This window comes from Leptonychotes weddellii, chromosome 8, assembly GCF_054177405.1.
Source record: "Leptonychotes weddellii isolate Sample4059 chromosome 8, ASM5417740v2, whole genome shotgun sequence".
NCBI lineage: Eukaryota > Metazoa > Chordata > Mammalia > Carnivora > Phocidae > Leptonychotes > Leptonychotes weddellii.
The window spans coordinates 75673419-75699658 of record NC_138376.1 but is presented as its reverse complement, the minus strand read 5'-3'; the positions used below and the strand labels follow the sequence as shown (position 1 = coordinate 75699658).

Below are 26240 nucleotides of genomic sequence, written 5' to 3'. Positions count from 1 at the left end.
AGCTCTGTATGAGGGTTAGGGCAGGGATTTTCTAGGTGAGGAAACTGACATCAGATATGCTGAGTAAGAGTAAGCGGGGAGGGGCGCCTGGGTGTCTCAGTTGTTAAGCATCTGCCTTCGGCTCAGGTCATGATCCCAGGGTCCTGTGACTGAGCCCGGCATCGGGCTCCCTGCTCAGCAGGAAGCTTCTCCCTCTCCCCCTGCCCCTGCTTGTGTTCCTGCTCTCACTGTCTCTCTCTCTGTCAAATAAATAAATAAAATCTTAAAAAAAAAAAAAAAAACGGAAGCCAGGATTAAAGCTTGGGTGTTGACTCCTACTGTATGCCAAGTTTCTCTACATGGAGGTGGTAGTCAGGCGTGGTTGCAGGGGAGAAAATGTCTGGGAGAGAGGGATGGATTTAAATGGGTGAGGCCTGTGGTGTTCAGCCCACCCAACTTCTGGAGAGACTTTCATCTGATCTCATGATGGAAAATTAAAAAGCTGTTTCTGTGTTGCTGCTTCACAAATATGTACAGATATTGACAATTTAGTGGTTTAAATTTAGCAATGCTATCTTCTCAATAACATTCAATTAAGAATATATCTTTTTCCCCCCATAAGTCTCACTAAGGACATTTTCATTTTGTAAGAAAAAAAATGTGGCCTTGCAAACATTTCAGTTTCTCACTGAGTTGCTTGCCTTTAGTTTACATAGATACATTATTACTATTCCTAATTATTTCATTTCTGCAACCAGATTTAATATTTTATGTTTTTGTTAAATGTGTTAAAACAAATGTCAGTGGATTGGCAAGCTAAATCATCCTTTTCATCAGACGAGGCACAAATTACCTCCCATGGCAATGGGGTATTTCTTAGATGGTGTTCTGCTTTTGAGGGAGAATGGCAGGAGAGGTTGTCCCCTGGGGATCCTGTTGGTGGAGGGAGGCTAGGGATGGGGAGCCTCCCAACACTTTCTGAGCAGGTGAGTCATTCTTGGCCCTTTGGCAATGCTGCTCCTGGGCTTCTTCGCTCTCCCCAGTCCTTTCTGGCCTCCATTCCTTTCTTTGTTGTGGCCCTGACCTGGAGGGCATTGAGTCACAGGACCTCTTCTTTAAAAGGATCCTATGTGGAGGCCACTTGGTATGTGCTAAATGACCAGCCTGACCACTATTCTCTGGCTGTTGGGACAGAAAGGGTTCTGATCTTTGCGTCTTATCACGGAAAAACATGATCATTTTTGAATGCTCAAAAACCATACCTTCCTGAAGGCAGGGATATACATGTTATTGTGAATGGACAAATTCAAATGAAGCTTTACTTGAACTCCGGAAAAGTATGTTTTCATCTTTTGACTTCATCTATTTGACTTCACTATTTGTGTTGTGAGCACTGTTATGTTTGATTCAAGGTGTGTGTATGTGTGTGTGTGTTGCGGGGGGGGGGGGTGGATTATGCATATCTTGATGATTTAGTAAAAGGCTGCTACTTGTTTCCACGTATCCAGTGCTTTCCAGTCTGTTGTCTGTTCTCATGCCACATTGGCTTGTGGCATCTTTCCAGGCGAGCAGGTAGTGATAGAAAATTCATCTGGGTTGAAGTGCTGGTGTCTATGCCTAAGTAGTCCAGCAAAAAGGACTGACTGGAGTTTAGATGAAACCTGGAAATGCTTGAGTGCTTATCAGTAGAGGAATTTCATTCTGTCTTATCTGAAGGGGTAACTTGGCCACTTCCTTTCCCCTGCCTCAGGCATTCTGAGGTCTAGGGAGCTGGCTGGGGTGAGAAAGGTGGTCCATGGTGATGGCAGGGCTAAGGGGGATGAGAAGAGAACTTACTTTTATAGGGCATTGACAACGTTTAGGGTCTGGCTGAGTCTGGGCCATCTGTTTACCATCTGTGACTTTTATTCTGGGAGGTTATATCGCAGTTGGATTGTGATTTTGTCTTTATAAAAACCCACAGTATCATTTGAAGCAACCTGCAAGGGAAAGGCATGGGCTTTGGTGTCAGATGGATCTGGTTTGAATATGCTTTACTGCATTATAGCTATGAGACTTTGAGCACAGCTCTACTTCTTTGAGCCTGTTTCCCCATCTGTGCAATGGGGATATTTTTACCCACCTTTTAAGGATTGAGGAGGATTAAATGAAATAATGTATATATAGCACAGAATCTGGCAGAAAACAGGTGCTCAAAATAACTATTGTTATCAGCTCTTGCCAGTTATGTGATGTCAGCTGAAATAGCTTGAAAAGAGAGGAGTAGTTCCCTTTTTAACTTGAATTGCTAAATCTTCAAATTCACAAATTTAAGTGTTTATTTTCCTCCCCCTCCCCAGTTCCTCAACACACACATCTCCAAGTATTGTGCTCTTTGTGGGTGGTGGTTTCTCTACTTTGGTTAAGCTCACCCTGTTTTTCATTGCTGTCGTTGTGTACTCTATAGGGAGCTGAGTTTTGTGATTGGAGGGAAGGAAGCCAATAACTATTGAGCACCTTATTTGTCCCAGGCAAAGTGGAAGGTGCATTACATGGTGCTTTGCAGGGAAAAAGAGGGATCTAGGAAACCAAGCTTTTATCACATTTCTCAAGTTAATTTAGTTGGAGCCAATGTTTTGTCAACTTTACCAATGTCAGTAATTATAATTTAAAGTGAATAAAACATGCAGTACTGACATTTTTGATGGTGTCCAGTGGAACCCTTTGTATATTTCCCTTTACTCTGTATGGACTGGGTATGGCTAAATCAAGTGTTTCAGAGAGTATGGCAGAGTGCAATGATTTATTGCATGAATACATGAAGCAGAGGTCTTGGCGTCTCTTGAGTAGTTTACAATTTAGTTTGAAAAGTAGAAGAGTTCCATTTAAATATTTAAGAACTCAGATTAGCACAGTTTGAAATGATATGGCACACTTGTGCTATTTGTTGAGAGCAAAAATTCAGAGAAGCTTGAATGGTGGAGCTATTAGGGAAGGAGTAGAATGTAGGGGTGGAAGCAGAGGTAGGGTCTTTTGAGATGGAATGGTGACATATGCATATGCACATTTGTCTCACTGGTCTTTTTTCCATGAACATTATAGCACAATTAGTATTGCTCTTCAAATTAGATTCAGTGCCTGTCTTGTTGTTCTTATCTGACCTGGTTTTCTTTCCTTCTCTCACCTTTTTACCCTGAGCTTTTTTGTTGGAACTGAACATGCTTCATCAGGTTTGGTGATTGTTTTCTCTAAGCCTCTTACCTTTCTCAGATTAGTCCTGGTATATATCTTGAACATGTTCACCCAGCCTTAGTAACATATATATAATATATATTTATATATATTAGCATCTGGTATATAGCATTTAGACCTAGAACACAGTTTTTAAAAAATATTTATTTATTTGAGAGAGACAACACGAGTGGAGGCAGGGAGAGAGGGACAAGCAGACTTCTCCAGGGAGCCCGACATGGGGCTTGATCCCAGGACCCTGAGATCATGATCTGAGCTGAAGGCAGACGCTTAACTGACTGAACCACCCACGCACCCCAAGGACACAGTTTTTAAAGTTGGAAAGGATGTCAGTATTCTGAATGGAATGTAGAATCTTAGTGAAATGAATACACAGAATTGCCACATGTATAATGGTTGTATTTTAAAAATTATTTGTAGAAAGCAACGTGAGGTATACATTAGGACAATGAACATCAGCAGACTGGAGGAGAGGGAGGTGCAAAGAACCTGATTCTTTGGTTCCAGATTTGCAGGGCCAGCCAGAAGGCCTCCCCAGTGCTGTGTTTGACATCATAAGCATAATGCTATTAGAATATGATGCAGTCTAACCCCTAGGCTCTTTAGTTAGATGTTTCAACCCTGATAACCATAGGAATGCATTATAAGATACTTGCAAAACATATTATGAAATGAGATATCACTACTTTATTATGCAACATAGCATATTAGTTAAGAGCTTGGGTTATGGGTCTACTGCCTATTCGAATTCCAGTGCTGCTATTGGCTATCTCTGTGGCTGTGAGCAAATTGCTTACCTTGTTATTTTTTTTAACCTGTAAAATGTGGGTAGTAGTAATATCTATTTCAGTAATATCTATTTTATTGTGAACATTAAATCAGGAAATGTGTGAGGTTCTTGGCCCTGTGCCCTACACAAAGTAACATTGAGTAAATGTGAATTATTAGGGTGGTTATTTCAGTGAAATTAAATAAAATAATTTTTGGCTTGCCAATAAACACAAAATAAATGTCTGTGAGTCTTTGGGCTGGAGGAGGGAAAGCATGAGTCTTAGGAAGGCAGAGTGTTGCCCAAGAATGAGAAATCACCAATCATGCTGATCCATCTGGAATGGATGTTAGATCCTACTTCAGATGATTAGGACTAGTAGGCCTTTAAGCATTCATAAATGTTTTCTTGAGCACCTATTATGTGTCAGGCACTGTGCCAAGTTCTGGGTATATCAAAATGAATGAGACAGTACCTGCTGGAAAAAGAAATAAGCACAAGTACAAGCTCTATCCCAGTGTGATTTCCCTATAGGCTTGCTGATGACAGATTCCTTCCTGGAGGGAAGCGCTTCCATCCAAAATTAGAAGAAAGCCCAAAGTGCCTTGGCACTCTTAAGGTCACCTGGGGAATAAGCTTGCGGGTATGGTCAGACTCCCCTTGGTTAGATGGCGGGGAGGGAGTGGAGCAGGGAGAGCAGCTGAGCCCCCGGGGAGGGCTGTGCATATGTGTGTGTGAGGGAGATCAGGATGGGCTGCAAGGTAAGGAGTCCATCTTAACTCTGACAAAAACACTGTTGCCCATGGTGGGTCCTGTGTATCTCATTATGTCAGCCAGAGAGAGCAGTTGTGTGTGCCAAGTTGATTTTTATCCTGTTGGAATGATATTGAGCTGCTTTTTGTTCTGCTTTGAATGGAGTATTTCGGTGTTTTGTGGGGTTGACTTCTAATAGGATTAGGAATCTTAGTGAGTTTTAAAATGAAGAATCACATGAGAGTCAAAATAGTCTTTGCAGATTTATTACATTAAAAAAAGTTTCTAATGATTTTTAGGTCTTTGTAATACTTTTAACTTTTCTTTTGTAAGAGGTCATTCCCTGGCTGCCCTGCCCTGGAAAGACTGTGATTGTCAGGTGCAAGTGAGGGAGGGTGGGAAGGTGCTCTGTTTGTTGCCATACTTAGAAAGGTCAGGGAATAAGAAGGACTTATATTTGAGGGGCTGCTACTTTGTTCCAGAGGCTCAGAGAAGCCAAGTAACTTAGCCAACACAACACAGCTATTGAGTGGACGTGCCAACCCAGGGACGGGACTCCAGGGCCCACCTGATTTCCTCTTTGACAAGCTATCTTTAAGTTGGTAACATTGTACTAGGGTGAACCGTATGTAATTGCCATTTATGTACATTGAAGCAGTCCAATATTGGCAATTTCATATGATTCCACCTAATACTTGGGAAGTAATAGGACACTTTGAAGAGATTTTGCAAAAGTCTATGGATAGTTTACTAAAAGAGTTCAATACGGGGTCTCCACAAAGTGACCTAATAGCTTCACAGAAGTTTTGGCGTACTCAGAACCTAGTCAGCTGCCATGCAATGTGCTTAATCCCTGGGCCCGACCCCACCTCCCCTTCGCCAGTTTAGGCATCAACAGTTATGACATTCTCACAGAACAGCGATCCATCCCCACAGAACACTATTTTATTTGGAACATCTAATATTTTACCAGGATTCAAATGGGCATTGCTGTCTTTACTGGAAGGGTATTTTCCCCTTTGATTGATTGTTAAATGAGACTGTGAAAGGATATCTCTCTCTCTCTCTCTCTCTTTTTCCTGGGGATTTCTTGTTCAAACAGAATTTGTTGTATCCACATCAGTAAAGCCGTGTTAATATGGGCTGCTGGCCAGACCATGGAAATAGCCTCATTATATTGAACTGGATGTCATAATGGTACCCATTAAGGTGGGATTCTCTCTCTGTTTGTACTTTTAAACCCAAGTCCCTTGCCACTTTTTACATCTCTCTGAGAATAGCAACACTCTCTGGTAATGCAATCTGAGAACGTGCTGTCTCTTGCCTCCTCCTACTGAAAACCATTACAAAAATAGAATCCCTGGTTCTGAGCATTTTTAGGGGTTTACAGCTTGTTGTTGCTCCTTGGTCATTCATTTTACTCTCTGCACTTGGGATGATTATAATGGGTTCTGGTGGCTGAAGGTAAGAACCCATGAGATTTACTTCTTTCAACACTCCCATTAATTGATATTGGTGTCCAAATGTATGACAGGAAAAGAGCAGCTTTTTTTTTTTTTTGAAATGAACCAAATGCAACACAAGGTTTTGCATTTTAAATTTTATAAGGCGTTCAGAGACTAAGACTGTTGAAAGTCATAGCATTTCTATTAGCTGTTGAAATCTTACTACAGTCCTGGCAAAGTGAAGCATTTGTTGTGCTGGATTTGGGTAATGGAACCCTGCAGGGTTCCAGCTCAGGAATGGTGGAAGGATGAAGCCCATAAGCAGAGGGCAGAGTGAGTGTCAATTTCATTCTTCCAATTAGAGCAGTTAAAGAAATAACAAAATGCAGGGTAGCATTTTATTGTGAGAGCTAATTGAAAATCAGGGGAAAATATTTAGATACGCTACATTATCATCTCTTTTCTATTTGTGTCTCTTCCCCATTGACTCAATAGGACCTTCATTATAAACAAATCTCTATCATTAGAATTAGCTTAATTTTTGTTGCTATAACTAAGAGGATGGTAAGAAGAGTTGTAGAGTATAGTCCTTCCTTCTGCAAATGGGATGGTTCTTGCATTCACTCAGCAAGTCTTTCCCCAGTGCCTAATGGGTGCCAGGGTCTGTAGGAGGGTTGTAGCGTGACCAACACGGACAACATCCCTACCCTCGTGGAGGGTAAATTTTAGTGGGAAGAAACAGATAGTACTTATAAACAAATAAATATGTCTTACAATATCACGAAATGAAAGGAAAAAATTAAGCAGGACAAAGAGTGGTTGGGGAAGGCCTCTCTGAAGACTCCTGAATGAAGGGAGGGAGGCAGTCATGCTGAGACCCGTAAGAAGAGTATTCCCAGCAGTGGGAAGCAAATGCAAAAGCCCTGGGGTAGAAACAAACTAGGTAAGTAAGCCGATGAATGAGAAGGTCACTGTAGCTGGAGAAGAGAAAAGGAGGGGAAGGGCATAAGAAGTTGATGCTAGAATAGGCAGGGTCAGACCATGCTGGGTCTTGAAGGCTTTGGGAAGTCCCTGGATTTTTGAGCAGAGGCATGGCATGAACTAATTTAAGCTATGAAAAGGTCATCTGGCTGGTGTGGAAAATAGGCTTAGGGAAAGATGGAGGGTAGAGGCAGGGGGACCAGTTAGGAAATGATTGCCATCGCCTAGGTGAGGGAAGATGATGGCTTGAAAGAGGGAGGTAGTGATGGAGGGTCAGATTCAGGATGTGTTGAAAATAGACAAATAGGGTTTGCAGATGGACTAGATGGAAGTTGTGAAAAAATGAGGAGTCAAGGTCAGCATCTAAGTTTTTAGCCTGAGGGGCTTGGGTGAATGGTGGGAAGGGGCAGATTTGTAGACAGGGGCAACAATCAAGGGTTGTGTGTGGACATATTTAGTTTGAGATGCCTGTCATTCATTTAAGTGATAATGTCAGGCAGGCAGTTGGATCTGGGTATCATGGAGTGGGGAGGTCTGGCTAGAGATGGTGGGTCATCAATGTATAGGATTTAAAGCCAGCAAAAGTGCATGAGATCCCTGGAGAGTGAGTGGTAACTGAGATGCAGCCTAAAGACCAAGCCCTGTAGCTCTCCATGTTGTGGGATCTGCAGGAGCAGGCAGTGTCCCCAGAGGAGGCTGAAAGGACACGAACAGGGATCGGGATGGGAATAGGCTGGTGAAATATGCAGTAAGGCTGGGCCCTGGGGAAAGTGTGAAGTTTGTCTTTGGAATGTCCCCTCCCTTTACAGTGGTTTTCCATCTTCTCTTTGGGCCCCTTTCATCTGATTTCTTTAGTTTTCTTATCCCACATAACAATGGCTCCAGTTTTCAAAATATGGTCCCCTGACTGGCAGCATCAGCACCATCCCCCCCAGGAGCTTGTTAAAAATTCAAATTGCAGGCTCCTCCCGAGACCTGCAAATAAGAAACTCTAAGGGGTGGGGCTTAGCAGGCTGAGTTTTAATAAACTCTTCAGGGGCTTCTGATGCATGAAGTTTGAGAACCATTGCTCTAAAGAAAGTAGCTGCTAAACTGAACCAATGAAAAATAACAGATGAGACTTACTCTGTTAACCTTTTCTGAGCCATCTGTCTAAAGCCAAAGAAATAAATATCTAATAGTAGATTTTAAGTATAAGCCAGTAGACCATTCTTGAGATACCTTTGTGGGGGCCAAGGAAACTTCTCAAGCCCTACAAGTCATAAATGCAGGCAGCTGCCTATTGTATCTCTGGTAATGAACTCTAGTAATAACTTTATAGTCTGTGTAGTATTGTATAAGCTCTCTGACTCCAAATAGAAAGGCAATGAAAATTTGGGCATTTTGGTGGGCAATCCAAAATCTCTAGTGATAATTCAGAACTTATTTTGTTTAAACACTTACTTTGTTAAAAGTTGCTTATTTTTTTTTAAGATTTATTTATTTAGGGGCGCCTGGGTGGCTCAGTCGTTAAGCGTCTTCCTTCGGCTCAGGTCATGATCCCAGGGTCCTGGAATCGAGCTCCGCATAGGGATCCCTGCTCGGCGGGAAGCCTGCTTCTCCCTCTCCCACTCCCCCTGCTTGTGTTCCCTCTCTCGCTGTGTCTCTCTGTCAAATAAATAAATAAAATCTTAAAAAAAAAAGATTGATTTATTTATTTGGAGAGAGAAAGAGAGAGAGACGGAGAGAGAGCATGCACAAGAAGTGGGGAGGGCAGAGGGACAGGGAGACAGAATCCTCAAGCAAACTCCCCGCTGAGTGTGGAGCCCCTGGCAGGGCTCCTCCTGGGGCTGGACTTGGGACCCTGAGATCATGACCTGAGCTGAAATCAAAGAGGCAGCTGCTCAACTGACTGAGCCACCCAGGTGTCCCTATTTAAAGTTGTTTAAACACAACTTATCTACCAGGCAGTTTAAAATGCCTCAACAGCAATGCATATAATAATAATAATAATAATAATAATGATGATGATGATAATGGCAGAACATTTGTTGAATTGTGAATTTTTATTCATAAAATACACCTCAAATTTATTTTAGCCATTTAAATAATAGAGTTTAATGTATATTTAGTCAAGCATTACAGTAGTAAGGGCTTAGGGAGATTAGAAATAAATGAATCCAATTAAAGAACACGTCTGTGAGATTTGATATGTCATAGGTATGAATGAACTGTTTGCACAGCAACTGTAAAGAAACCGTTAATGATTAACTGTCTAGAAGAGGTTTAATCAAGAATAAATGCTATAGGACATATTTTAAAACATTTAAGTTAAACAAATGAAGATTTGTGCATTTGAAAACATCACATCATGCCATCATTTTTGCTGTGTCTTTTCCTGGAGAGTTCAAAGCCTGAGGTTCTACTTTTCTATTATCTGCAGAAATGCCCGCGCCTTTGTGTTGTGTTGAAAAGGGCAGAGATTTCAAAGGTGCCATGAGGTTTAGCCTTGTGGGGTCTCACCACAAACTGTGGGAGTTTTGGGACCCTCTGGTCTTGAGTTCAGAATGCAAATTTCTCAGTGTTGTGGGAAGATTATTTCTTTGTGATTACAAGTATTTTTTTCTGTTCTAGGAGTTTGTGTGAAGTTGAAAATAGGAGGTGTGCTTTTTCACCCTCTATGCCAGGGGGTTATTTTTAGGGTTTAAGAAGAAGCTTTGTAAGAGTCAGAACTGGGTGAGAAAGCTATTCCTGTGGAGAATAGAATCTCAACCAAATATAAGGTGTTAGGTGATGGGTTCCCCATTGCTTATCTATCTTGGGTATTGGCAAGTTCTGAAGGGAACATACATTTGAAAAACGTCAGCTTAATAAAATGACAGTGAGGTGAGGGGGATGGACACAGAGCATGGGGAGGTGAAAAAGAATGGAAAGACACGGAAAGCAGGGGGCCGGCAGAATAGCATGTATGCATTTTATTTGCTATTTGCGAACATTCTTAAAAGTATTGGCCTTTTTTTTTTTCCCCTAGAAGAGGCCTAATTAGTGGCCTTGATTGTAGAAAAGGAGATTGGCATTTTTAAACTTATGCCTTTGGTGAAAGAGGCAGCACATTTTCATTTAATTTGTTCGGATCTAACCTTTAAAGACCAATACCTCCCTAACTGCCCCCCATCCCTGGCCAAACTTTGAGAAAATAAGAAACAAAAAAAGCTATAATATCAATAGAATTTGGAACTTAGATCTGTAGGATTTACAAATACATCTAAACTTTACTAGCTATAGATACAGAATGAATTTCTGAGCATAAAAAATTAAGTTTTTCAGAACAAAAAATGTGGCCCCCAAAGTAAGGTTTACTCTATTTAAACAATGATAAATATGCCATCTATAACTCACAGGAAGCTGAACTGTTATAAGAAACTACATGGCAAGACTTTCTTTTTTTTCAACTATAAGTAATAATTTAAGTTATATTCTCCAACAAAGGAAACATAGAGTCATAGAGTTCACATGAAAGTCTTCAGAGACAGATAATTCTGTAAGGTAGGAAGGGTGGAAAATAGATCAGAAAGTAAGTGAAATGTATAGGCACCGAGAGAGCGTATGAACATTTGGACATTTTAAAATTATAAATGGTGTTCATGAGAAGTTGAGCCTATGGGAAAAGAAGTTCCATAATTTAATATTATTCACAAAGAAGAAATCCTGGAAATACAAGGAAGAGAAATTGGGGAACCATTTCAATATCAGGTGGGAGTACCTGAAGTTTGCCTCAGTTAGAGTTTCTTTTTCACGAAATATTTTTGATTATGAAAGTCATACATGTTTATTACAGAAAGAATTAAGATAGTATAGAGAGGAATAAAGAGAAGATAAAGAACATCTTTAATCTATTTTCCAGATAGTCACTGTTAACATTTTAATTTTTTGCTTCCCACCACATGTATGTGCAAATACGGGCATATATGGTACATGTTAATTTAAAAAGAGATAAGTTTTCACTCTATCAATAGTATTTTTCACATCATTAGAGTAAAAAAATTAATGACTGCATAATATTTTATCACATGGGTATGCCATAATTAAGTAATGGTTCTATTGTTGGTTTTTATTTACTTATTTACAATTAAATGTAAGAAATTATGCTAAGTACCCTTGTATATAGACTTTTGATACTCATCTCTGACTGTTTTCATAAGACATATTCCTAGAAGTGGAATTACTGAATTTAAGGAATGAACATTCTTAAGACTCTTGATAAACACTGATAGTTTACTCTTTTTAGCATTAGTATATAAGAACGCCAATTTATTTCACCTTGTCTTCATTGAGATTTATTGTCATTAAAATAAAATCTTCGTTGATTTGAAAGATAAAAATGACAAGAAAATCTGATAGTTGCCTTAATTCATATAGGTTATTACAAGTGGGCTAAACTTTAAAAAAAAAATTGTTCCTTAGCAATTTGTACGTTGTTTACATCCTTTTCACATTTTTCTATTTCAGAGATATTGTATTATCAATTTGTAGAAGTTATTTCTCTGAGGTTTAAAGTACTATTCCTCCTCGCTACTTCAATACAGTTATAATTATCCTGAATAAATTGTTGAGGATAAAATTAATTTAGTATTCTAGTTTAAGTATCACATATACCATGCCTGAATTGTAACTTGACGAAAAATAAGTGCATTTTCTTAATATGCATAATGCTAAAATAATAACATGATTTGTTTCTTTAAGATCTCACAGGATATCAGAATGATCATTATCAATTATAATCTTGGAATTTAAAAATCCCTCACATAAACTTGCTTACTTAGTAGATTTTTTTTTTCTTACTTATGTAGAAAGGTTTGCCAGTTTTTGAATTTTTGGTCATTTGGTCATTTGGATTTGAGAAGAATAAAAGTTTATTGCGTTGAGAATTATTTTGTTAATCACTTGCAAGTGGGCATCTGTTCTCTGTAAGATATGGTGCTAGACAGTCAATAGAGACTATCGTAAGAGAAGGAATTTGGGAGATTGTTGTCAGATACACCATTCACCACACTGTGTGACAGGAACTAGATGTGCTAAATGAGTGTTAGAAGCAGTGACCTGCGTAGGAGCTGAGAGGGGGGAGCAGGAAATCACTGTGGCCTGTGAGGGGAAGAAACGAATTCAGATGCATGTCGTGGCAGGTCTGGACTTAGCTATATTGCAACTTGTGTCATGGGTTTGTGCAAAGGTATTCCGTAATCCCTGTTGTGAGGATGGTTGACTTTGCAACATCTTACCAAAATATTACAGTTTTTTACTTCCTTTTTAGTTATTGTTTGCCTACTGTTTACACCCCCCCAATCTTTCCTTCTTGAAATTACAATGTGATGGCAGACTTTGTGCCTAAGCCATCCCTCCCCCTTGTCCTGCTATCCACTCCATAGCATGTTGGATAAGACCTACAAAATAGAGGAGAAAGATGTTTCTAGGCAGAGGCAGTGTTTATGTAAAACCAAAGACTTTTGGGGAACTACTGAAATCACCAAAGCAAATGGAGAAAACCACAAGGAGCAAACACAAATCCACTTATTAGTATGAGACTATTATATTTCCAAGGGTGCCTTAGCCTAATTTCCCAGCAGATGTCTTCGTTTGTGAACCTCTCACAGTATGGAATCCTCCTTATCAGCTGTTTCTGCTGGGCTCCATGGGAGCCTGAAAATGAAACATAAACTAGGTCTCTCTGCTGCAGAGGTTTACCCAGTGGCCAGGCGGTAACTCTGCCAGAATATAAAGAAGGTCATGCACTTCGTGTGACAGTGATTCGAGAATCCAATTAAAAAGTTTAGTATAGACGCAGTCGTTCCTACTTAATCCGATCACAGTTTAATGCAATCCTCTGCTTATTGCAGTCAGCGCCTTTGGAGCTAAATCAATTGTATGTCTCTGTTTCCACGTTTTCCTCTGTAATTTGATCACCTTCAGCTGTTTTGTTTTTTTTTAAATAGCTCAATTGGGAAATCTGGCAACATCTTTTAAGTATTGCCCATAACATAAAGCCAGCAAAGACACTTCACAATGGCCAGCTTCAAAACTGACATGACAGAAGCAAAAAGTTACTTGTCTAAAATGGAAGCGCAATAGGATATGGCAGAGTTGAAGAGGAAAGGTTCTTGCGAAGAATCTTGACTCAACATGAGCTGATCAAATACTGCTGATTGCTTCTCTGTGCAATCATTCCAACTCACTTGAAGGTTGTAAATATAGTAGTGCTGCTGTTGACATCATGGACACCAGTCTCCCGGTCAAAATGATAGAAATTATATTAATGCATTTCTCTGAAGCTAAAAGTACTCTTCGTGATGAAGATAACTCTTATTTGCTTTGCAAGGGTATCACACTGAGGTTCCCATATGGCACTTACCTCATGGGTGGTCATGGCATATTGCTGAAGGGAAGGCCGAGAAGGCCAATAATGCAAAAATGGCCCCTTTTATTCTATTGGAATTTGAGTAATTCCAAATATGTACATGACTATTACAAAGTTTAGAGTAGACTCAGATGGTTAATTCTGCAAATTGAATGATTTCTGACTGTCCATAATGGAATAAGAGGATTACTTTGGTCTGTGCAAATACGAGTGAGATTGACAAGCTGCAAGTCCTAGTGACTGCAAATTACCCATTTCACATTGCTTTCGGAGCTGAGGTACCTGATGTCTGCAGCTCTAGTAGAGGTCACTCAAGGGAGAAGAAAAAATGTAAATTGATATCAATAACCATTTTGAAAAATATGCCAAGAGGCATATGCCACAGTTCCTCTTTTGATATGCCGATTGTATCTGGGAGAACAGCATGAGCTGCCCTAGTGAGCGGAGACTGTGGAGTCCTGAACATGGTCTAGGTGGTACTTTTCAGGAAAGCTTTAGAAGTAGAGTAGGGCTGTGTCCTGTCCCTCCTTTATTAAAGTCAGCTAAGTCAAATTCCTCCCTATACTCATTGCAGAGTCCAAGGGCTGTGCACCCAAGTATTTTATTTTGTCCCGCTCCACAGGGGAACATTGAACAGCTTTACTAGGCATATACCTAACTTTGAGGATGTGTGTGGTGTGTGTGTGTGTGTGTGTGTGTGTGTCTGTGTGTGTGAGAGATACCAGAATATGCCTCACTGAGGAGAAGGGAGGGAGTGTCTGAGTTTGGAGGAGGGAAATGGAACCCATAATGTGATTCCCATCAGCATCTAGACCTTTAATCCATACAAATGAAATGCTCCAATTTAATAGAATTCTAAAAGTAAAACAAATGCTTTGTTCTTAGTGAATCTGTCATTCAGAGCTGCTCTTGGCAGCACATCAACTGTACTTGAAATGTCTTTAAGTGGGTATTTTTTTATTGTGCTTTTCGTCTTAACACATCTTTGAGTTGGTAGAGGAATAGGAAGGCTGAACTCCTTTCAGCATGTCAGGTCTGTGCAGCTCTGAAGTCCCCATTTGCTTACTTAGCCATGAAGAGCTTACCTTATTTAGTAAGTATTTTGGCCATAGTGCAATAGAGTTTACAGACTAAGAAGCAACAGAGCAAATTAATATGAGTTAGCGGTAGAGAGGAAAGAAATACACCATAAGGAGGTGTTTGTAATAAAATGTATCACAATCGCTACCAAAGTGGAACTATTGTTTTGGGGAAATCAGGTGCCAGAAAAGCACCACAAAGTGTGGAAGTGAAGAAATAATACTTAGTATTTATTGAGCATTTACTATGTTCTAGGCACTGTGCTATGAGTTTTTCGTATAATACTTTTCTAAACCTTAGCACATCCATCTCTATGAGCTATAAAGAGGAAATTGAGGTCTAGATGGGTTGTTACACAGTAAGTGGCTCAAACCATGGTCTATCTGACCTCATGATCTTTTGCTGTTTTGGTGGATTCTTTGTGGTCTTTTTAGATGTGCACCAAAATATTAAATTTTTTTTACCGAAAGTATTTGCATAACTATTCTTATAGTTCTTAACATTTTCATGTGACTGTGCAGAATTTCAAATCGTTTATTGGTTTTGAATTTTTATTTAAGCCTATTCAGAGTATTTCTATCATTGGAAACTATGCAAAAACTTCGGAAAGACTTCTTCAGTAGTTGAGATACATATTTTGGGGGTCTGATGGTGTACATGAGAGAAATGAATCCTTGTTTACTGTCTATTTATCACCATGAAGTCTCTGTGCTGAAATGTTGCATTAAGAGTGTGTTTTAAAAATTATGTGGCCATATGTTCAGGGGTGCAGGGTTTTTGTTTTCAGTCTAGGTCCTGTTGGGAAGGGACTGAATGGATATACTAGTACCCATTTGACACAGGAGATACCCAAGCAAGGGAGCTCTACCTCCTGTCAGAGCCCATCTTGCTCACTGTCACATGCATGTGATCTCAGGGCAGGTGGTTCATGGGACTCACCGCCCAGGAGGGTCTTTTCCAACAGAGACATACTGTTGGGCTGCTGGTTATTAATAGTCACTGAGGACAACAGTCCTTTCTGAGTTGCGTCTTTATCTTCTTCCTCTTCCAAATGTGTGAAATATTATGCAGTTGCCATTGGAACATACTAGAATGTCTCTTGACTCTTGCCCTCTAGGAACTTAGAATCCCTAGGAAAGATTAGACATTATCACTTGAAAAATAAGATTGGAGATAGTTTCTGGTCCCCGCCCTACTTCCCTCAGGAACTGGCCCTGGTGTCTTCTTCATGAGCACAGCAACTTAGTCCTTCTGTTTATTGATGTGTCCCCAGGGCCTCCACAGAGTCACTCACTCAGTAAACATGTGTTGAAGGAATGAATGGGGTTAGCAGTTGGGAAGGGCTTCAGAGGCAAGTAGGATTTAAGACAGTTCTTCATTAGAGGAGTTCTATAGGAATGTGTTGGAGGAGGAAGAGAGGAAAGTATGAGGTTAGTTTGGGGAGAACTATTTTGGGTAAAGTGAGGGGCTGATGAAGGAAAATTTTCAGATACTGTCAGAAAAATAGGTGGGAACCACATTTTGGAGGGCATTGAATTTCTGATCTGAGAGTGCAATGACTCTGTGTTGTGTGTTTTCCTTGGGAGATGATTAGAGTAGTAAAGCAGACCAGTCATATGATTCAACTTCCCAAGCCCAGAAGACAAATTGCATGCCCACCTTCTAAATTTTTGTTGCTAACATAGGATAATTTTTTTTAACTTGCACTGAGTAGATGCACTATTTGATATAAAGTCATTGTAACTTGCTGACATATACCAGCACACTGTAGTTTGTGGCAGTGATATTATTGAACCTGTTTTAGCTGATTTCTATCCCTTGTCACTTGAGGGACTCCTTGCCTGAATTATCCTTTTGCCTTTGCCTGATCTCTCTGTAGAAGAACAAATAGGGAAAAGGAAGAGAAGATAAATGAATCTTTGCTGATCCCTGGAAATCTACCTTTAACATATCTAACTTTATTAGTTTATTACATTTAATATACCTATCTTAATCCAAAGAGTATTTCGGAAAAATGCATGTACATTTTTTAGAAAGGTGAACCCATTAGAAAAAAAGGAAAAATAAAATTAGAAAAATGAAAGAAGCCAGTGAGGTTTGTTGCACAAAATGCCTGCCCCGAGGACTTGTCCACTTGTTAGAGGTGGTTACAAATCAGATTTGGGGCTCAGGGCTTTTTGACTTCCAGGGCAACGGGGGAAATATGATGGGTTATATGATTCACGGTGTCTGTGAGAGAAAAAGAAATCAATTACCCAGGAACAGCCCAACTAGTTCTAGAACCTGAAAGGAAATTCTCCCACGAGTCCTCATAAAGAAGGCTATGAAACATTTTATTTTGGCTGCCAGTGGGAAAGGTTGATATCCTCTTATGAAAACTGAGGAGTCAGTCAAGATTCTCTGCTGCCTGGAGCGGGCTGAGGTGATAGCTGTCATCTTCAGTCACTAAATACCTCATACCACATACCTTTGTAAAGAACTCTCCAAGACATACTCTTTATCCTCTTCACATCACAGTCTGCAGTGATTATGTTTAATTAATATTTGTTCACTGTTTCTTCTTGGAAATAGATTGTAATCTCCGGAAGGGCAGGGACTCTAGGCATCTTACTCATTCTTTCGTTTCCAGATAACACAAAACCTGGTATGTACTAGGAGCTTAATAGGTATTTATTGAAGATGAAGTGGAAATAACTGATGGTAAAATGTACCCTAATGTAACTGAATCAGTTAGCCTATTAAAAGGGATTTTTAATTACTTAGTAGCCTAGTTTCACTGGTTTGCTAGCTATAAAAATATTAGGAATGTTTGCCACAATGACTGATCTTGGAACAGCTGACCTTCTTCTTGCCAATAATCCGATAGCATCAGATGGTCAGTTGTCTGTTGAATTCACCCTAGACAGAAAATCCTTTAGAGTCGATTTTATAATCTATACCTCACCAATGAGGACACAAAAGCTCAGAGAAGTTGAATTATGGATTTATTTTCTACTTATAAAAATAATCAAAAATGTGTTTTAAAATCAAAACATTTTCATGAGCATATCATAATTTGGCTGTATACAGCTACCTCTGTATACATTAGTTAAATGTTAGGCATTTCTAAAATAATCAAGGTGTTCGTGGCGACCAGTTATATGGCTAACTTTTGCTTGCTTCCTTTTCAAATATGGATTACTGCCTTTCCTGGTGAGAGAACACATGTAGCCATTTCCTGTGGTGGCAGATTAAGGGCTGTGTCCTCTCACCCTACAGGGACACGGAATACAAAGGGTTGCAGCTCTCCCTGGATCAGATCTCAGTCTCTAAACCAGCCTTCTCCTACACCAGCAGCTCCACTCCTACCATGACTGACAACAGGAAGGGGGCCAAGTCCAGGCTTTCCAGCTCAAAGTCAAAATCCAGAACATCCCCGTATCCTCAGGTGGGTGCACTGCCATTTTGCAACTTTCTTGTGTGTGTGTGTGTGTGTGTGTGAGAGAGAGAGAGAGAGAGAGAGAGACTTGGTTTGGACTCAAAGTTGAGGAAATATTAAAACAGTTTGAAATTCATTATCTGGTTGTAATAAATTTAAAACTTCTATGTATCTGGAAAGCTTTCTAAAACTATCTTCATCCTGCTCCTCTCCTTTTAAAATAACTATGCTAGTAAAAATTTGAAATGATCTTGTGGTTTGCTGCTTTTATACGAAGATGGTGAGAGTCTCAGTTGCAGTTGGAGCCGTAACTTTGTTTTTTCAAAGAAATTGATCCTGACCAAAAAGATGTAGCCAGCATAGCAAAATATGGAAAACAAGAGCTTAACATAGTAAAACTGATTCTTAGGACAGGAACTGAAGTAGAAGGAAATGAAGAGGCAGAGGCAAAGAATCAAGGATGCATCTCGTCATGAGATTTGTGCACAGGAGGACTATCTGGGGAAGGAGGGAAATAGAATCTACCAGATGGGAGTAATGATAGGAAAAGCAACTCTCTTCTCATCTTTACAAGGTGGTGAGCTGATGAGACCCAGAGGAGATATTCCAGAAATACTGCAAGGCACAAGGATGAGTCTGTATTCTAGGAAGGAAAAAATTATTTTTCTGATCAGTCACTGAGATACAGAAACTAGACTGTGCCAAGATATGTGCACAGCTCTCTCCTGGCCTGAAAGAAGTAGGACAGAACTGGGGATTCTCTACTCCTAGGATCTTGGGACCATCTTACCTCTATCCTTTTGCTTATAGCACCACATCACTAGAGTAACCCAGGAGATGATTCCTAGGCTTATATAAAGCCAGACTGGATTTGGAGTTATTTTGTCTAAGTGGTCTTTATCATTTATGTTTTAAATATATTTTTTAGAGTAAAACTGGCCATCTACTAGTTACAGAAACTGTTATTTCCTTACTTCTCAGAGCTATATTACTCTGTTGATTTCTACAAATGTATATACTGTTTGAAGAAATGTCATTTATTGAACCAATGCTTACTAAGAAGCTACTATTTGCTAGATTATTTTAGCAGCTTGGTATCTAAAGATGAGAAGATCATGGCCCCCACAAGAGACTTATGTCACACAATTTAAAATCTCCCACAGAAGGCTAGATCTCTTTACTCTGACAAAAGAGAGGGAGTTGATACGTGATGTCTAGACAGTTTTCAGTGTCCACCCTCTGTTATGAGGACTGAACACTTTACTTAAAAAGTACATTTTAGTTAAAGTCACTGTGGAAGAGGAGTTGCTTCTTTTTATTGAACATCTGAGAAGCTTTTCTTATTATAATCTTGTACCTTGGGAAAAAAATTTTACTCTCTCTTTTTATTACTTGGAAGGGTCAATTATGCCTTCAGGTAATTTTATCCTTAAATATACAGGAATGTTTAACACATAGATGAAAGAAGAATTTAAATTAGGAAATACTAAGTTAAGAAGGAATTTATCTGTTGTTATGCAGAAATTAAGCCACAAAATATCTCCCCACTGGACTTCTAAAAACTCACTAATTCTGTATTCTTTCATGCATAGCTCTAACATCTAAAATTTCTGTTAGTTTGCTCTAATGGTAGACTACTCATTTTTTAAAAATATTTATTTATTTATTTGAGAGAGAGAGAGCATGCATGAGTGGGGGGAAAGCAGAGGGAGAATCTTAAGAAGGCTCCATGGCCAGCATGGAGCCCAATGTGGGGCTCGATCTAATGACCCTGAGATCATGACTTGAGCTGAAATCACAAATTGGACATTTAACCGACTGAACCACCCAGGCGGCCGTAGATGACTCATTTTTTAAAAAATGTTGTAACTGTCATTAGACTGCTCTTTGTGCATGTGGTCATACACAAAGGAGGAGGAGTTAATTTGAAAGTTATACATGTTCCCTAGTTTATTTTATTTTTTAAAAGATTTTATTTATTTGAGAGACAGAGAGGGAGGGAGGGAGGGAGAGCACGTGCAGGAGCAGAGGCGAGAGGCAGAGGGAGAGGGACAAGCAGGCTCCCCACTGAGCAGGGAGCCCAAGGAGGGGCTCAATCCCAGGACCCTGGGATCATGACCTGAGCTGAAGGCAGATGCTTAACCAACTGAGCCACTCAGGCACCCCACATGTTCCCTAGTTTAAAAAAAATACAGAAGATTGTCTACCTTGGACTGGCTGTTTCTGCCTTTGGTAACTCCTATATATAAATTCTCCAACCTACCAATGTTGACCCATAGGTAGGGACATCTCTATGCACCTATTTAGCAGGAAGAAGTTACAGAAGATAAGACCTTCCATCCTCAACAACTTTCATGATTTAACGGTCAAAATTGTTCAGGGGGGCATGATGTGGAGAACAAAGGCAAGAAAAGAAATGTAGATAAAATTAAATTTCCTTATAACCTGCAGCCCATCGACAAGTACTTGAGGCTGGTAGAGTAGACATTCCTCTAGGAAACTCCCATCTTAATGTTAATGCTTTGCTAGAGGGAAAAACAACCTTCCTTGACAATAGCAAGGCCTCCAGGATCCCTCGCATCTTCTTTAGCATATGAAAGTTCTTTTGGAAACTTCCCTTTTTCTTTACCTTCCTCAACTCCAAAGTATATAATCAATTGCTCCGCACAACTCCAGTGCTGCCCTTTCTGCCCATGGGTCCTGTCCCCCGTGCTATAATAAAAACACCTTTTGCACCAGGAAAAAATTATAATACAGAAGAGTGGAAAGTAGAAAAAACACCTCTATTCCCTTATTTTCCCTCTCTAAAATTGTGCTTTCTTCTAGAAATATTCTAGGATGTATAAAAATCATGCACATGCAAACATGTATGTCCATATAAGATTTCTCTTGATGTTTGTGTGTTCATTTTTGTGCTTAGTACTTACATATATGTAGTCCTTAAAATTTTGGCTATATGTCTCATTTGAAATCACACAGTCATGAATTAAGTTTCCTTAATGTTTATGTGCCTAGTAAAGGTTATTCTTCAATTGTGTTTACTTTAGACAATCATGGTGCTAGGTCAATCATTGACTGACTTCCTACTATATGGGCTACTAATATGTAGAGATCAGAAATGGAACATACTGCCTTTGCTTTCAAGGAGCTACTCCTATAGACAGATGAGGGAACAGGCATTTATCGTGAATTGTCATGGGGTGAGCAGAAGGCCCTCTGGGGGCTGGCACATTGGCAAAGCATGAAATCCAGGGCAAACTCATCACTGTATCTTCTGGAAGAAAACAATTTGGTAGCATCATCTTGGATTCCAAATCCTTAGAAGTGTTAAAGAAAAAAAATTAGCTACTCAGAAGTCTCATTTGTTTCAAATTGTCCTTGTATTATGAAAGGATACTTAACCTTTAATTTTCATGCATCATTGCTATTATGTGTCTTTGACTCAGTAGATGCTAGCTGAGCACCTCCATTGGAAAGATGCTGGCCATTGTGGTGAATGAGGGTAGGGGTTGGGTGAAAGGTGCTAGAATATAAAAAAGTGGTATAAGAAATGTCCTTAAGTTTTACAGCACAGCTGAAATAATTTACACATTAGAATCAGTAGTGTATAGGAAAGAGATGGTGTACACAAAGGGTTTTATGAGTGGTGTCAGTTGCAGGGACTGTGGCTTGGATGACTGGAGGAGGCATTGTGCCTGACCTGGCTTTGAGAGTAGGATTCAGGCACACAGGCATAAGGGAAAGGAGAGGACACTTCAGGAAGACCAAGATTATGAAGAAATGCAGGGATGCATTGTTACTGGAACTGGAGTGAAGTGGGGGAGAGTTTGTCCCTGTGGATGAGGACTAGGGATGATATGTTGGGAAGCATTGACTGGTACCAAATATCTGCCAGGCCAAGGAATTTAGAGTTTGTTTTGTGAAGAGCCAGTAAAGGCTTTTGAACAGGGAATGAAAACATAAGGTGGTTGAAGCAAGGCAGACTCCTCATGTGAATAGTCCCGGCGTGCATCTGTGAAGGTCTGAACTAAAGTTCTCTATGGAAGTAAAAGGCCTTATAGAGGAAGAATGGATGAAATCCTTTTTGTCCTTGGCTGCTTGCACCAATTCTCCTTACAGAGTAATTTGATCACTTAAAGATTTATCTTGAAATTATACTTTTAAAGCTTATTTTTTGTAGTTAATGACAAACTCATACTGAATTTTCCTTCATAGGTTAATAGATCCATAATATATGCATTTTTGGTTCCTAAATGATCAAGCTTTTGCATTTAATTTTAAATACTTCTGCCCCTTTTCTCAAAAATAAAAAGAAAATCTTGTCTGTTATTTCCATGGTTACATGCTTTTAGCGTGCAAATTCTTCTCATTAGAATTTTCAAGAGGCAGTTTCCAGAGCAAAGCTGAACTCACAGGGTACTGTCTTGCTCCTCTTATTAGTTATGTAAATGGAGATTTAATGATTCTATCAATGTTATTTATTAGGCTCCTTGCTCTATGATGTGTTGGGCATATCTAGAAATTTCTCAAAGATGTCTGCTGAATGGCAAATAGTAACGCTGCTTTTTGGAATTATTTAGGCGCCCTTCTTTGAACATGTGAGACATGCACAAATTGTAATTTGCTGTCACACCCAGTTTGCAGTAATAGATGAACCTTCAGGTCCCCTCCTGATATGAGATGCTCTTGGGAATGATTTTAGACTTGATTATATTATAGCCACTTAATGAATGACTCAATCACCTTTGTACCTCTATGTATTACTCAGGACAAGAAAGGTCAAAACAGAATTGTTTTTGAATGGTTTTGGAAAAATTCTCATAGGCACTATTATAGTTGATTTCCAAAGACTCTGCACAGAGCTACTGTGCTTTTCTGTACAGTGGCAAAACTGTTAAGGCCTGGGGATACATTATGACAGTTGTATTTTATTGTTATTGGGTTTATAGTCATGAAAATAGCAACTTGTTTTCATAGTTCTGTTGAATCAGAAATGTTGAATTTGTAGAATTTATTTTTCAGATCTTATCTATTATCAATTGTTACAATATTTTTCACCTGTTTTTATGGAAGGAGTCATGGCTACTTTAATATAGTTGGCTGTTATCTTGCTATGGTTTAATCATGTCAATCATGAATAAATTGCCTTCCTATCCCATAGCCCCCCCATTCCACCTCCTGATTCCTGTTTCCTTTTAAACTTCTCATTATAGCATGTTTATAATTGTCACGTTTATTATAGACAGTGCATGCCCTCTTGTTTTATTGCATCATCCTGCCCTCCTCTTGCTTTTTCCCTAGTCAGTAATAACCAATACACCATATAATTCTGTAATAACAGCGCATGCATAAGACTGTGTGTGCTTCTGAAATCTGAAAGTATTTAATCACTTGTTACAGATATGCTATAACACTTGCAGGTTTTACTCCACAGCCGTTACCTTAAATAATCCCACAGAACCCTCTTAATTTTCACTGCCAGCAATCTGGCTTTCTTTCGGTGAAGGTAAAAACTCTGTTTCTGCAAAGGTGCTTTCTGACCTCAAAAATACACCAGTGACTGCTATGCTAAGAGCCTAACTTTTTAAGTTCCAGAGAAAAGAAGGACCAAGGATTTCTCAAATATAGTACTTCTATGACTACCAGGAGAGACATCCCCTCATTTCATGTTTTATATGTAGCATGAAAACATGTAATCCTGGATCATTAACCACAAGAAAAGTTTTTAATGCATCTTTCAAATAAATGAAGTTATCTTTTCAGAAATTTTATAGGCTTGTTTATATTTTCTGGCCATGTATAAATTTGAGATTAGTGTCCCTCTCCTACAGAAATACCGGGAGATTATTAGAGTGGTCCTTTATGGTTTTTTAAAAACATCTTCATAGATGAAACTCTGAGTATTATTTTATTTTTAAATTTTTTATTGTTATGTTAATCACCATACATTACATCATTAGTTTTAGATGTAGTGTTCCATGATTCATTGTGCGTAACACCCAGTGCTCCATGCAGAACGTGCCCTCTTTAATACCCATCACCAGGCTAACCCATCCTCCCACCCCCTTCCCCTCTAGAACCCTCATTTGTTTTTCAGAGTCCATCATCTCTCATGGTTCGTCTCCCCCTCCGATTTCCCCCCCTTCATTCTTTCCCTCCTGCTATCTTCTTCTTCTTTTTTTTTTTTTTCTTAACATATATTGCATTATTTGTTTCAGAGGTACAGATCTGTGATTCAACAGTCTTGCACAATTCACAGCACTCACCATAGCACATACCCTCCCCAGTGTCTATCACCCAGCCACCCCATCCCTCCCACCCCACCCCTCTGAGCATTATTTTAGAAAAGATTCTGCTCAATAAGATGAGACCTCTGTGTTATGGGTTTGTTCTTTGTTTTTTACTAACTCTTATATTTAGTTAAATAACTAGTATGTACACTAAAAGCTAAAGGTAGGTCCTTAAGGAACCGTGTGCATGGTCTTGTTGGGGAGGCAAGGCAACATTTTAGAGAAGAATTATAAGATGTGGTCATTCGTGGGACCTCAAGACCACAGCTTCTGCCTTTTTATTCTCTTGGCACATGGTTGAGGCAGGGGCACAGTGGTGTCCAAGATTAATGGATGGATGAGCCCATGAAGAGGGTAGGGGAGGTAGAGAAAGAAATAGGGCAGTGATGAGATGTATTAAGTCCTGGAGATACAGTCTTTGCCCCAGAGGGCTTACAGATTCATTGGGAGAGATAAAAAAGTAACGGTAATTTTTTTTTTAAAGAAACAAAACAGATGAACATAGGGGAAGGGAAGGAAAAATAAGATGAAAAGGGAGAGGGAGGCAAACCATAAGAGATGCTGAACTCTAGGAAACAAACTGACGGTTGCTGGAGGGGAGGTGGGGGGAGGGATGGGATAACTGGGGGATGGACATTAAGGAGGGCACTTGATGGAATGAGCACTGGGTGTTATATGCAACTGATGAATCACTAAATTCTGAAAGTAATAATATGCTATGTGTTAACTACAATGAATTTAAATAAAGAATTTTAAAAAAATAAAAAATGTTAAAAAGGATTTAAAAAAACTGTAAAAAGATAATTGAAACCCAGTGTAGTGGACGTGTGATAAAGGCTGAGCTGCCCTTCTAGCAGTGGGCTGGAGGTCGGAGTTGGGGGCTGACAGTGAGAGAACCAATGGCCTCGAGGCCTAGAGACCTCACATGTCATGGGGAGTTATCAGCAAGTGCAAATTTATCCCTGTTTGCAAGGTTTGCAGTGGGACTATGGAATGACAGTCAATAAAGCCCTTTAGTTTGTGGGTGCTCCCTCAAGGACCAGACTCCATGCTTGCTCTAGCAGCTGTGCTTTTTTAGCTTCCCACCCACCTACCCTTCTCCCATTGCCTGTGTCCTAGAAGTTCTCTCACTCTGGAGGATTGCAATGGTATCTTAATTTTGCCCCCACTCTGGGACATTTTCCTCTACAGTTTGCCCTATTTCCCAGATGGACCTTAAAAGACCACCAACCATGTCAGTGCGTGGAGAACTGCCATGGCCCTAGCTGTTACTCGAGGTCATCTATAATTGGGTCCTTAATTGCCTGAACCCTGTGATGCAGCCAGATCAGTCTGCTCACTATTTGCTGAATCCCCTGTCCTTCCCTGCCTCCATGCTTGTGCTTGTGCATTTATTTCTGCCTGCATTGCTTCTATTTTTAAAAATTCTGCCTATCTTCCAAGGCCTAGATTGAATGCTACATTTTTCATGAAATATAACTGGATTATATTTCCCCTTGGTTCTCTACTTAGAATAATCTACCTTCTACTGCCTTCTAGTTATGTTGTGTCTCCTCTCTTGGATTATAATTTCTTTGAAAGTAGTAACCGTGTCTATTTCATATCCAACCCAACTCCACCCCAGCATCTAGTATGGTGTCTTCCACATATTTACTCACTAAATGTAAGGGAATGAATGAATGAATGAATGATTACATTAAAGTGTGAGAATACTTTGTTGGTTGCCTTTAGAGATATAAATACTCCAGGGAGGGAAAACATTCTGCTACTAAGGAATTTATATAACCTATGTAAAGAGGCAAAAAGTACACACCAAAAACAGCCTGGGAATGGTTTCATAGGTGCAAAATCCTGCAGCACAAATCAAACACCTAGGTGCTGAGGAGGAATTAGATGTGGTAGC

At 39.6% G+C, this 26240-nt stretch overlaps 1 protein-coding gene across 2 annotated transcripts in view; it reads left to right on the top strand.

The window, feature by feature from the left end:
• The window catches only part of SIM1 (SIM bHLH transcription factor 1), a 69461-nt gene that overhangs the window by 22957 nt on the left and 20264 nt on the right, over positions 1-26240 (top strand). For both annotated transcript variants that reach the window (XM_081828712.1, XM_081828713.1), the window contains one exon: positions 17888-18056. In XM_081828712.1, the coding sequence (XP_081684838.1) occupies positions 17888-18056 (169 nt within the window). The remainder of the gene's footprint in view (positions 1-17887; positions 18057-26240) is intronic.